General features: G+C 39.4%; 1 protein-coding gene across 4 annotated transcripts in view; it reads right to left on the reverse strand.

Annotated features, from left to right (window-relative positions):
* AMPH (amphiphysin) overlaps nucleotides 1–14,818 on the reverse strand; it is a 112,518-nt gene that overhangs the window by 46,526 nt on the left and 51,174 nt on the right. For 3 of the 4 annotated variants that reach the window (XM_083865413.1, XM_083865412.1, XM_083865410.1), the window contains exons 2-3: nucleotides 11,197–11,277; nucleotides 1,617–1,671 (exon numbers count right to left, since the gene is read on the reverse strand). In XM_083865413.1, coding sequence (XP_083721539.1) covers nucleotides 1,617–1,671; nucleotides 11,197–11,277 — 136 coding nt within the window. Of the gene's footprint in view, nucleotides 1–1,616; nucleotides 1,672–1,789; nucleotides 1,898–11,196; nucleotides 11,278–14,818 lie in introns of those variants that run through there. The other variant, XM_083865411.1, reaches the window with a different exon arrangement.

Genomic DNA, 14,818 nt, shown 5'->3' on the forward strand with positions numbered 1-14,818 from the left:
ACCGGGGTGAACATACAAACCAGGAGGGTTTGTTCATCCCTGCTCACACTTGATCCTTTCTGATGTCTGAACTTCTCCCCTTAAGCACTCTGTGTGGTAAACCTGTGACAGGGTTCCTGTGGCAGGCAGGCAAGCACAGCTGCTAGATAATCCCTCCTGGTGCTTGCACTCAGCTCGGTCACAGACCACCCTGACATCTTTTCCTAGGACTCAGGCATGTATCTGCTTAAGAGAATAAGTAAAACACACCTAATATGCCATGCTTGAGTCATATCAAAACTGCACCAACTTTTACACTTTTTTCTGTTCTGAGACTTGGATAATCCTCCATTCCATCACATTCCTGTAAAAAAATCATTCAAATCCACCTGCAGTGTCAGGAAAATGGGCAGTAAAGTATTTGGCTTTTTCAGTCAGGGGCTTCAATCTGAAATTTCCAGGCTCAGATCATCCATTCTACTCCCTCTGACTGCATCTATACCAGGCTTACTGCAATACACCAGATGAGTGAAGAGGTAAATACCAATCCAGTGAATTCCCATTCTTTTACACACCTCTGGACATAAACTTTCAGTGTCCAATATTTTTTTATTTGGCTGGTTTTCACATAAAATTATTTCTTACACACTGATACCTTTTATGCATTATTCAGCACTAAATGTAAGAGGATTAGTGTCTTAGTCAGAGATTGCTCTCTCTCTCTCTGCTGTTTTAAACTGCTATCACTGAGAAAGATAAATTGTTAAAAGCAAGTCATTAAAGTGCTAAGAAATGTGAATTTTTACTGCTGACGAACAGTTAGAAATTTATATTTAGCATCAATTATTTAATTCTGTACTACTTTTTGGTAATTGGGTCCTTTATTTAATAGCTAAAAGTGCCAAAATATTTGAGTCACTTTGGAAAAACGTTGTTAAATAATCCAGTAACTGAAGACTGAGCTTCTCAGATTAAATGATCCCTAGTCTCCAACTCCTCCAAAGAGAGATGGCACGAGAAAGAGAACACTTCCTCTTCTTTCACTGCATAGTGCTCTGTTTAGTGTGTTGGATTTACAAATGTCTACGGATTTAAATGACTGTTTACTTGTCTCTGATATTTAAGCACTGGTTAGTGAACTTCTGCTACTTAGATTTTCAATGTAGTATCAAGAGACATCACATTTGACTTTTAAACTTTTAAAAAATGGATTAAGCAGCCAGAAATAGATGAGAAATCACATTATCACAGGGAGTGTGGTTTTGGAGGAAGTTCATCATCCAACTAGTAATAATCTGGAAATGTTCCAGTCGTGGAGATCAAGAAATCCCTTGCTTTGCATGAGGTACTTCATATTCTAGCATTTGCAAAGATGAATAACAAGGTGTGTAGACTTTGTGGGTGCTGAAAATGCATGCAACATGAGAATCTGGGCAGTGGAGGATGCAGGCAAAGGACCATCAAGGATGCAAGACTGTACACACATGAGTTGACACTGATGGTGTAGAATCCCTAGAATCAGGTTAAAGAGAATCTTACTTGTATTTGTCTTTGTATACTTTAAACAAGCTTACTTGTCTCAACTTTTTAAAAAAGTTTGCTTTATGAAAGCAAGATTAAAGCAACTTAAAAATCACCTTTAATGGCTGCTAAATATCCTCTCAGTTCTCTCTGGAGTCTGGAACCCTCTGCCTGAAAAAGAAGAAAAAAAAAACACCCATGGAAGTGAAAACCCACGTCAGTTATGTTTAATAGCTTGAAACATGCATGCAGTATATCAAACAACAATTAAAGCAATTTAAGGAGCTACCTGATTAATAGTGTCACATGTTGCAAGCATGCACAGATTCATATAAAAAGGGGACCTGGCAAAGGAGGCTTTCATAGTGTACTCCTTAGGCTAGAATCTCTGGGTTTATTTTATCAATCATCTGTACAGGGAAGACTCCACTAAAAGAAAGACAGGTATATTTTACAGCTAAGGTGCAGTTCAAGTCAGTCGGGCCTATGGCCTGGATCTGAAACACAAGGAAGTATAATCAAAAATGGTGAACTTTCACTGGAAACCACTCAAACGAGGCCAGTCTAGACCTGAAGAAAGTTCTACCCTTACACAAGTTATTTACTATATTTGCAAGCAATTTCCCAAGTATTGTAGAATTTTAACATTTTGCAAGTAAATAACTATTAAAATGCAATAACTTTAGTTTTTTGTTTTGCTTGATTAGTGCATCTTGCAGTCTAATGTGAAATCTTGGCTGTTTCTTTGGCAAATACACCAAAACTATATTTCTTTCTCTTATACCAACAACATTTGAAATACTCAGAACAGAGAAAACAATGGATTTTGTTACTTTATCTCTGACTGTATGACAAGTTGGACTTGTGTCACAGTTCCTAGGATTTGCAAAGAAACCTGTGCTACACACATACTTTATTACTAAAAAGATGCTGTCCAGGACACTTTCAATGGCCTGAAAATTTTTGAAAGGTCCACATTTGCCAGTTTCCAATATCTTTCAAAATATTTATCTAAGCAGAAACTACAGGAATATCAGCTTGCAGTCACATTTTCTCACGTACAGCTACACTATATGGAAAAATCAGCAGCAAAATATGACTGGCAGCTTCAAAATATGACTGACTGCTTTGGAGTTTCTCTCATATTTTTCATGTGAAAATCAGAACCTAAAGGGTGCATGTGAATAATGTGAATACTTCAGAAGGCAGAAGGTATAAGCTGTTATAACTCCTCTTAACTCAAAGGATGCCTGATGTCAGTAAAGGATTTGCCTTCAGCAACTTCAATGCTCAGAGCGTTCAGACACAGATGATCATAAGAAAATCAGTCTGTTAGAGCCTATCTGATGCTTAAAATCCATCATAGCTGCAGCCATGCTAAGTCAAAATTGTGGTTCTGAAAAAAATACTTGTCTCACCAGAACACACAATACAATCCAGATTACACCTACCAAACTCACTTCTCCCAGCTTCTCAAAGGGAACTGTAGGCCTTTAGAATGGGATCATCAGCAGCCCCCACCCCCATCTCTCAAATTGTAGTGCAATGTAAAAAGAGAGCAACTGTTTTACCTCTTGGAAATATTGAAGAATTTGGAAGGTAAAAATGTCTGAGTGGGCTTAGAAAGCAGACTGAATTCACATTATGGATTCAACAAACAGAAGCTTCCTTTTACACTAATTTGATTGTAAACAAGTCACCTATAGCTCTCAAATCCTTCAATTGACTAAACTCTGGGCACATGAATAGACCCACCAAGGTGGTATCTGACAAGCTGCTGGAAACACAGAGGTTTTAGGCATACCAGTGTGTTATAGAAGTGTAGTGTGGTGATAGGCTCTTGAAAATGAGGAATGGATATTGTGTGTGTTGGGGGAGGTTCTGTTGGGGTTTAAATTTCTTTTTATGTGTGATTCTGTTGTTGTATGTGGGTGATCCAGGTTGTTTTTGGGCCCCTTCTTGTTCTCCCTCTAGTCCCCTCTTGCCACCAGACAAGCCTGGCTGTCAGGGCTGTCAGAGATGTGGGAGGAGGGTGTGTACACATGCCCCTTGTATGAGGAAGATGGGAATGGGAGAAGCTTGTCCCTGGGAGGACTTGGCATGACAACACCTCCTCTCCAATCAAGTTGCAAGAAGGTCTCCAACAATGGATGCCAAAGAAGTGGCAGACTTTGGGAGGGGCAGTGTTGGCTAATGCAATACCCAGGGTATATAAGGAATGTTACTCTTATTGGGGTTGTGCCTCTGGCTGTGCCCCTGGCTGTACCTTGGCTGTGGCTAAGCACCCTTTTGCCTTGTTCTGCTCCTTGTTGTAGTTCAATAAACTTTAAAAATTTTTAAGAAGTGAGTGTCATTTCTCAAACAGTATCTTTCAGGAGAGCACCAAATTTGTGGCCCAGCCACTAAGAAGGCTGAAAAATAAGAACTTTGTTGTTCTAGTTACTCAGTAGCATGTTGAATTGAACTGCATCAAATAAAACAGGCTTCTCTGATAATTTACACTAATCCAAAAAAAAAAAAAAAAAAAAATAAAAATTCAGCTCTAAAGGCAAGAACCAGGGAGCTCTGCCTTGTGTTAGTAGCAACGCCCAAGTTAAGAAAGCTCTGTGCCTGCAGAGACACTAAACCAACCCTTCTACTGAACTATCACTTTCTGTTTCAGATGAGGACTAAACAGAAAATTATGTGGCACTCACCTTAAGTGAAATTACAACTTTCCTCAGAGCTAAACCTCCCTCTCCCTAAGCAGTTCTTCACAATTACTACATCATCCTTTAAGTATACTCATGTCCTCAAAGTAGGGCCCAGAATAATGGTTTTAATTAAAAATTGGGATCTGCAGAGGAAGCAAGAATCTACAAGTTCTATGGCTAAAAGTAATCTATACACATTTCATGTCAAGCTAGACTTTCTGAACATCTACTTGTGCCTCTATGTCTACAGCTGCCCATAACTACATTTGTAAATTATGTACGCAAGCTATGTATTAACAGATCAGGTAGAAAACTGTCCAGAACTGTTTGTTGTGAACTGCATCATGTTCAATCTCATGTCTTAAATCTCTGAGCTGAGCTATGCTAACTATCCCCATGGTCATTTATCCCAAAGGAGTCCTGAAGAAACATATACAGGTCTCCTTTAAAAATAGCCAGAGATAACTTTGAACATTCACCTACACTAGGGAGAAAAGAGTACAGTTACTAAAGCTGCAGAGGCATACTAGTTTATATCCAAGGGGCAATCAACTTGCACAGTGTGAAAATGGTTTGAACTCTTGGAGTTCAAAGATTGGAGCATTCAATGGTAACAATCAAAAAAGAAAAACATTGCATCAGCTACTCTCTCTTTTTTACTGAGGAATCAGTTGAAATGCTTCTGGGCTGTCCACACAGAGATAATTTTGTAGCATAAAACAGAGGGCCTCACCTTTCTGAATATCTTGCCTGATTTTGAGATTCAATGGTACATTATATTTCTTCTTGTCTTGGGAAAAATGGCCCTTAAGACATAAGTAATTATTGAACACACATTTTAGGATGGAATGGAATCAGCAGAGAAATCCCTCCCATGGTTTCAAAATACATTGTACCTTTGTATACATTGTGTATATATATATATATATATATATATATATATATATATATTATATAGAGTGTATTTGGCCTACGGATCATCCAGTATCTGAAGTATATTCCCGGTTTACTCCAAATGCTTGTCAGACTCAGTCTCCCTGAATGTAAACACTTGTTGACTCACAGAATAAAGCTCCCTACCTCTAGTCTAGATTATGTTTTCCTGTGTCTGTTTTACTTTGGAATATCTACCAGAGACACTTTGTATCACTTTTATTTAGCAAAAGAGTCTCGTATGGACAGAACTGTACTGAACACATAATAGTTGTAGCTTAACAAGTACCAAGAATCCCCTGCACTTTAGTATTAGATTCTACAGACAACCAAGAAAATCTGAGCATCAGCTAAGGAAAAAGTGTGTCACCCATTCAGAGTAATTTCAAAGTTCACACTTTTTGTTTACGGCCTGGATTCTTTAATCCATCTGTAGTGGTTTCACATTCACTGAATTTAATGTTGGCTCTTTTCTGCCTTTGGGAGATAGGATTTTGGACAAAAAGGCAAAACAGCCCCCAACTTAGGGTAAACAGAAGTCACTCTTCGTTTATTGATTTAGATATCTTCATATTGTCCCTTTATATATCTCCAATTTGGCCTTTTCTCTCATCTCTGAGAAGAGTCAGAGTTTAAGAAAGTCTCAATCTGTGTCAGGAAAGTTAAAACTTGCCCAGCCTGCGGTGGTCATTTGATCTCTGCTGCGGCAGCCCAAAGGTTTCAGAGCTGTGCTGGTTGGTGGCTGGTGGGTGCCTTTCCTCACCCCCCTTGATCTGATGGCGTGAGCTGCTCGGAGCTGCTTCCTGGGACCCAGCATAGGATGGGGGGTGGAATCCCATCCTCCCCCCAGGCCAGGGGTGGTGGCAGCCAGGGGCTGGGGCACAGCCCTGCCACAGCTGACCCCAATCTCCGCCCCAGACACAAGTCTGGCACTGCTGAGCAGCAGCTCCTCCACCTCTTCCCCACTGGCAGCCGAGGAAAAGGCGGCTCAGCCGGCCAAACCTCTCCACCTCATGGGCAGCAGCTCCTGGAGGCTCGGCCGGGCCCGGGGCAGCAGGGCCTAAGCTGGGCCCCCTTCGCTGCCCACGATGTTACCTGGTCGCCAGGTGGGAGGAAAAGGAGGGCTTGAACCCAGTCTCAGCTTCATATGGGTATTACCAACAGTCTCATTCTGTTTTCTGGCTGGTCAGAACTACATGCCAATCCAAGAACTGGCCCCTGATAGGACCTTGTCCTTTCCAAAGAATTTTAAGGTCCTAGCAGAACAATATCCTATTAACCAAAAAACCAAACTGTATTAACCTATGACACCATCTCAAGACCATGTACAAGACCTATAAAATGAGGGAGGGTCTAAATGGGAGGGAGACATTAGATAGCTTTAAAGATGGTTTATAGATATATGAAATAATTAATAATTCCCAGAGAAAATAAGATTTTGCAAAACACAGACTGAATTTAATGTTATTATTGGTAATACACATTGAAGCTCCCTTTCTTAATCATGTCCTTCATCCAACTCGAGATTAAAGCATCATTGTCTACATGAGTTGGGTGTCTCTCCTTGTCACAGAACCAATGTAGATCTCTTAAGAGCAACCCGTGGAGTCAGGAGAGCAATTAAGAAAATCTGGTAGTCAAAACCATTCACTCCAGTATAGTTATCTAGTCCTGGTTTTGATACATCCACAAATAGCAAACACAACTGGTCCTTAGAGACCTCCCAGCTTTTCTGAACAGCAACTGGAAACCAGGGAGGACACACCAGGGCCTTGCAAGTGGGAACAGATGCCAACATTTAGACAACTAACCCAGAACCCTCACAGTTGCTGGGATTGTACCAGGAACCACAAGTGACTTCAGTGGAGCCTATGCCCTCACTGATGGGCGCCATCCTACAGGATCTGTGACAGGTGGGCAGAGACAGTGACTGGTAAGTTTTTTCCTTACAACCCACAATTTCGTGAGGGTTTGAACCAGGTCCAGGTTTGTCTGAGAGATCCAGATAGGAGTATCAGCTGAAACAGGGGTTCCCTTGGCATGGGAATGACTCTGTCGTGTAACTTATGCCAAGGGTTGAGATAAAATGGGATTCCTGGATCCATGTGCAAAATTAGGGGACCCAGACAGGGCTGATCAGACATTAAGGCCCACAGATGCCCCCAGGAATCTGGTAGGTTTTTGCTTTGCCTGCTGTCCAGTTTAGCACAAGCATCAAAGGAATACCCAACTCCTGGAAACACAGATACCCACATTCAGGTATTGCAATCTGGAACTGGGACTCTCTAGGCACAAGGTTCAGATGCCAAAACACGTGTGTCTGTTGCAGCTGGAGATGCCACATGGTACTCAAGACAGCAGGTATTATAGAGAACTGGGGCCAAAGCCATTATGTCTTTTTCTGGAGCAATGTCTGGGGACCAGGTGGGACACTGTAAGACACATCTGGCACCTATGTGTAGGTGATGAATCTCATCTTGGGTATTTTAATTCATGAATAAGTTTTAAAAAATCATTGGCAGAGCTGATGCAAAAAGAGGATTTCAAAAATGTTAAGTGTCTCACAAACCAACTTTTAAACAATGTCATGACACAGCTGTAAGGCAGCCAAGTATGCCTGCGTGAAAGAAAATTTGGACAGGATAAGCCTTTTCAGGAACCATAACAATTACACTCAATAAGCAGCTCTTACTATTAGGTGCACATTAAGTAAAACAGTCCCCAGAAGCAGATTGTGATCACTCAACAACAGTTAAAAAAAGCTCTTCATTTTCACCTAATTCTATAAACTAGCAACAACAGCCTTTGACATTTTGCTTTTTTTTTTCTGACAATATGACATGGGAAGCTGCTTTTGTAGTAGCAACTGTTATAGCTCTTCTGTGTACATACACAGCACATAATATTTATGGGTTTAAGCACTAAAATATATTTTCACTGTAGTATGTAAAGCAAAAGAAGTCTCATGTAGAAAGATAAAGTAAGTATGCATATACTTCCATATGAAATGCATATGAAATAGAATATTGCTCTCTTAGAGCACTAAAGTGTGACTTTTAATGATTGTGAGTCATTAAAATATACATGGGGATAAAGGTAATTGCTGCTGTATTTCCTGTAAAGAAAAAGAACATGTAAGATGCAATTGCTTGAAAAACAGAATACAGACAAAATTTCTGGTAAATCCTCATTGGCCTTTGATGATAATTTCATAAGAGAAATGAGAAAATTATGCAGAAATTACTTTTTTTCTGTCATTCTGAACTTCAGAGTCAGTTAAGAGGCTGAGCATATTCACAACTAGCTGTGCAAAATAAATGTTTAAATCCCAAGAAATTCTTTGTAATACAATTAAAATCTGTGTCATAATATCACATAAGAGTTTATAAATTTTCTTTGTTCCAAAAGAACACTTTTGATTTAGAGTTGCAATTTTCAGTTTACAACTTAAGTGGAAAATGAAAATAGCTGTATTCATTGTTACAAATCTAAATGATTTTAGTGTTGCTATCAGCTGCAGGAGCTTAATGGTTTTGACAGAGAAAGTCCTGAGGCTCTGCAAAGCAACTGTGCTCTGTTGTCTCTGGACATGGGATGACTCAGTTTCTCCATGGTGATTCATCTGGGTAATTCAGCTCTGGGTTGTCGAGTCCAGAAGAGGCTCTTATTCAACTATATTCAGAAAGAGATGGGAATGGATGACTGGGGAAACTAGATGATGGTTTTCTCCGGACAGATCTGCTGCACTGTGCTGGTTTTGAATGGCCTGGTCTTTGATAGTGAGGGGGCCACAGGTAGTGAGGGGGCTTCTGTGAGAAGCTGCTGGAAGCTTATGCTGTTTCCAGCAGAGCCAATCCCTGATGGCTCTGAGGATGGACATGCTGCTGGCCAAGGCTGGGCCAAGGAGAGATAATGGTAATGCCTCTGTGATAACATATTTAAGAAGAAAATCAAAACGAAGTGTGAATGCACAGTTTTTTGCTAGCCAGAGAAGAGAAGGTGAGAACGTGAGGGAAACAACATGGAGACACCAAGGTCAGTAGACAAGGAGGGGGAGGAGGTGGTCCAGGCACCAGAACTGAGATTCCTCTGCAGGCTGTGGTGAAGACCATGGTGAAACAGCTGGGGATCTATGGGGGATGCAGAGATCCACCTGCAGCCTGTGGGGGGTGCTCATGCTGGAGAGGGTGGATGCCTGGAGGAGGCTGCGATCCAGTGGGAGACCCAGGGAAAAAAGGGGTCCCCTGCTTCCAGGCTGGAGCAGCTTGTCCTTGGAGGACTGCACCCTGTGGAAGAGTGACTCACATTGCAGCAGTTTTGGCAGGACTGCTGCTCATAAGATTTGGAGCCATGCTGGAGAAGTTCACAGAGAACTGTCTCCCGTGGGAGGGACCCCACAGTGTAGCAGGGAAAGACTCCTCTTGAGCAGTGGAAGAAAACCTCAGGTGGTGAACTGACCAAACCCCCATACTCTCTCTGTGCTATTGGTAGGAAGGAGGGAGGGGCTGGGGGGAAAAGGTCTTTTTTTTTAGGGCTGATTTTACTTCTTGTTATCCTCCTCTGACTCTGTTAGTAATAAATTCACTTTGTACCTCTAAGTTGAGCTTGTTTTGCCCTTGGAGTGTTTTCTCCCAGTCCTTATCTCAACTCATGAAGCATTCATTAAATTTTTCTCTCCTCTGCCCAGCTGTGGCAGGGGAGGGTGGGTGAGTGGCTTTTGTGGGTGCCTGGTGTTTGGCCAGTATCAAACCATGACATGTACATAACCTTACACATAGCCTTCTTCTGAGTTTGGTACAGACCCACCATCTAATCTCCTTTTCAGGCAAAAATTTCAGATTTTCAATTTTCTGTTTCCTGGATAATGAGCACTATGCTCTTTCCTTTATCCTTTCAGTGGGCTGAACTGGGAGTCCTCATTTATCATCTTTGGAGAGTAGTAATAAAAAGATCATTCTATACTTAAGGTTAGCTGACCTCTCAAGGGTTGTTGCAGGCTCAGTAGCTCTTGAAACCTCCCTCTCCTCTACACTGAAAGGAAAATAAAGGCTAAATGACAATGAGATGCAAAAGAGTTAATAAGCATTCTAGCAGTCAGGATGCAGGCTTTGTGTTTACATAGAACGGAGGAAAGTGCTATTCCTATTCCAGTAGGAAAGTTCCTATTGGTAGAATAGGACTGATTCAGAGCAGAAACTGCAAACATGGACATAAGCCAAATTTTACATTGTGTAAAATGTGTAGGAGTAGTTCTCAGTCTCCAGTTCCTTTCTATAGGAGCTCTAAATAACAGCTCACAAAAACAACAGATACATCAGTTCATACTTATGTAACAAGACTATTTTCTTGGTGGTATTACCAAGATATTATTACAGTTCATGGTAGGCATCAATTTGCACTAGAAAGGTACTATATATAAATTTCAATTCATCACCTCAGAGCCAAAAAGTCTGTCTAACAAAGAAACAAGTAATTTGGGTTGGAATTTAGGATTGCATTGGGAGTAGGTTATAAACTCCTTGGAGCACCTTTGCATTCCTGTGTTTTGTTTTTAACACTAACAGTAATTGAGCACTGCTGCCTAGTTATGATTCATCTGTACTGCCACCACAGACACCAGTACCCACAGGGAGTGTTACAACACATGTGGAGTGCAAAACTACTGATCTACTCACTCTTATAAATCCAGTATTATTATATAGCACCAATCAAAGTAATCCACATATGAAACCATGCTTCTCCTTTTGTAAGAAGAAGACTACAAAGCTGCATGTGGTTGAGGTTGGGTTCTGTCCTCAGTTACTGGTGAAAATGTACTGACACGCTGATCTCAAGCAGTTCAAGCATGATGATGTTACACATGACTACAAATGTCCTTTTATTTTCAGCCTGTATTTCAGCACTCTGCATGCACAAATGCAACTGTTAGCTCCTTTTGAAAGCTGCAAAACAAAATCTTGCACCCACCAAAAAAAATAAAATCTTACCCTGCAACACCTTCTTCAAAATCAGCAAGTTAAATATTTTGCATTCTTAAGACACAATTAAAGAAACTGAAAAAGTAACTGACCTCCTGTCGTTTGAAATTTTGAACATATTCTTCAAACTGTTCATCTTTAGTTTCATCTGCTTTTCCTAGTTTTTGAAGTACCTATAGTGAAAAGAAAAAGGAACAATTTAATATTTATGGCACAAACCAAAACCACTGCTACTTTCAACACTTCTGTTCTTGCAGTTATGCGTAAATAGCAATTTACTTTTGGGGGTGTTTTGTGCTCTACAATTTCCAAAGTTCACAAAAGAAACAAATTCTGTCAAAAAACCAAAACAACAACAACAACCAAAAAAGAGATAAAAGCAGGAGTATGGTGTGTGTATGTGTGTGTGTGTATAAATATACTTCCAAGTATGGAGTCCTTGGAGGAATGCTGCTTGGGTTTTTTTTAGTGAAGCAACCTTTCTTTTAGCAAAGAATCCCACGGTTTCAAAGCAAGAAAGAATGAGAGAATTCTGCTGGCACTACAAGCTGTCCTCCAGTTTAGACAAAGAAAGAAAAAAACCTCATTAGATTTTTCTTCTGATGACACTGAACAGTATTAACATTATTCTTATCTGCATGATTTTCAACATAAATTCATAAAAGTTAAAGAACTATAAGGCTGATGCTTATTTAAAACATAATGTTCATTTTGCTCCCATCATTAAATTCATAAGTAGATTGTAATCCACAAGATAAATATGCTACAATAATTCAGCAATAAGGGCTATTCAACCAGCAATCTCAAAAGTAATTTGACACGGCTACACTTTATACTGTTTTTAACCACAATAAATGCATTCTACTATTAAATCGCATTGCTATCTGTTCATTATAATACTGAAGACTTAAACATAGCTGCAAATAGACTTCATCCTACTTATAAAGCAACCCCCAAATCTTTATAGAGTACTTGCTGGAATACTGTGGGAATGAACCATCCCACAGATTGATGTTCAGATTGCTCTCCCATTACAAATTGACCAAACTATTTATTTGCACAGTTAATTATGAAACCAAACAAATTAAAACAAAACCAAAACAAAACCCAGAAGCTGCCCAAAATTGAAACAGTAGCAATTAGCAGATCCTATGAATAAACATATAAACATTATAACCAATTTTTCTCAAAACAAAGAATGTACAGCTCCAGTACTACCATATTCTTTGTCAGACCACTTCTTCCCTCAAGCCCAGACAGCTTCACAGTATAAAATCAGAGTGCACAAAGTGAGCATTGCTTCAGGGGAAACCAGAGGTCAAAATAATAATGAAGCTGATGCAACACTACCTGCGGACATGGCATGTGAGAGGAACTTTTGACATAATTACAGCAGAAAGACAGAAAGAATGATATGAGAGAAGGAAAAAAAGACAGACTAGCCTTTTGCTGCCAATAGCTATGTTCATTTTTCTGGCATATGTGGGCATTTTTGGTTGCTTTTAAGACAGTTAACTAGTCCCAAAAACCTCACAGACTCTCATCACCAAACTCTTCGTAAAATATTACCCTTCTAGGTAAGAATTAACTTTAGTAACAGGAATAGCTCAGTCTATTGGTGCCCCATGTGGACAGGAGAAGGGTAGATGGATTGTGTTGAAGTCTTGGAGGATTCTACGACATGCTAAAGAATGGAAATTAGCTAAGTGGCTAATATTTTATTTTAGGTCCAAGTGGTCAGTAATCCATAATACAGATTTGAATTCAGGTTATTAGAAAATAAACAAAAAAAAAAAGAGAGCAGAGGAATCAAAGATCTTGAACATGTGGTGGCCTGAAAGGCTTGAGTGAGTCCAGAACTTAGTGAGGGCAAGTAGCTAGCATTTCTTTTTCCTTAGCATACCCATACAGAGAAATAACATTTGAAGCTAAGTTTGAGAACATCTACCAATATGTATGAACAGTCTGTATCATTTACAATAAAATAAATTTTAGAAACTAAAGAAATGGACACAAACTGAATCTCAATAAATGTTCTATACTCAAGTTTTTTGTAATCTTCTGAAGACTATATAAAATAGTCAATGAACATGTTCATCCTAATAAAATAAAACAGGATAAAAGCTACCTCATTTCATATCATTAAACGAACTCATCTACCACTAAACTTTCTCTTAAAATGACATAAAAAGATTTTTTTTAAGTATCTAAAATGAATACCAGTGTTGATTCAGCATGTTGCTAAGAATATATGAACTAAATAGTTAAGTCAAATTAGCATTGAGAATGAAAAGCTAAATTTAATACAATGGTAAACTTAGATACTGTCAGGTAATTACAAGTAGACAGGAATTGCCAGTTAATGTGGTACTGACATAACATATGGCAGATTCTACACTAACACACAAAATTTGAGTAAGAACATCAATCATGTCTGATGTAATTTATAAACATCATCAAGAATATTTCCATTTGCGGGTGCTGCATCTTCAATAAAACCTTCAGATGATGTAAGATTAAACAACATGCCTTTAGTCCTCTGAGTGCCTTTATTTACCATATATTACATTCAGTTTTATGAGGATTTTGAATTCAACTGAGCAATTTTAGAATGATTGTAATGCGAATGTTGTTAAGTGCTTGCAACACACTGAAGAAACTATATAGTACAATATAGTACAGATTAGCTTGAGAAAGCTTGATAACACTGAAAACTCTTGTCTTGAGGCAAGGATGAGTGTTATACTACTTACTGAGACTACCACCCTGACAGATGTGTCTGTTCAAAAAGTTTTTAAGACTATGGCAACTCAAGGAAAGAAAAAAAAAAAATTTAAGCCTCCCCAACCCTGAAATTGATTCTTTGATGTAAGCTGTGGCCACCCAGAAGCTGCCTCAAGGGCAGCTCAGCTTGCTGCAGAGTAGCAGCAGGGTGGACAGGAACTGACCTCAGCAGACATCCCAACATGCATCATCCCCAGTCACACATCAGTATTCTTAAAGAACAACCAACATGTTTAAAACCACTCAGGGCAGGAAGAAATGACTGCTCAGATAGGGATATCCAGGAGAAGACTTCATAGGAAATTCAAAGGACTGTTAAAATACTGAAAAAATTAAGCTAAGCTAATATGCCAAAAGTAGCACAATTTAGGGTATAACAGAATAATCCCAGTGTGAAAAGCAAGAGAAACACTTAACAGAGTTCAAAACTATTGTCATAGACTCCCTATCCAAATCTTTTTGAGAACAATAAAGTGCTTAAGTTCAAAGTAAGCATGACTGTATTTTAACTTAACCAACTATGAAGTAGTATACATCAACCCATAAAGCAAAAATACATGGCCCCAACCTCACCAGAGCCTGACAGTAATTCCAGACAGGAAAAAAACTCCATCCCACCAATCATCTTGCCAACAAGCCAGCCATCCCCTCCCACCAAAAATAACCACACAAGCACCACAAGCACCTCCATGTTTAAAAAGATTTTTTTTTTCATGCAATGGGATGCTGTACAGTGTCCAATACCACAAAACCATAAAAAAGTGTCAGAAATGTTACACATGGTAACATCCATGATACCCAGCTGGTATTTTAGAAGCGTAGGAGCAAAGTTTAAGAAACCCTGTTTATTCCAGAAATAAAAGCTAGCTAGGAAGAGAACATATTAAAGTATAAACCCCAGCATAGAAATAATTTCAAAACTTTTACACT

Source organism: Zosterops lateralis (genome assembly GCF_965231275.1).
Source record: "Zosterops lateralis genome assembly, chromosome: 1".
NCBI classification, from domain to species: Eukaryota; Metazoa; Chordata; class Aves; order Passeriformes; family Zosteropidae; genus Zosterops; species Zosterops lateralis.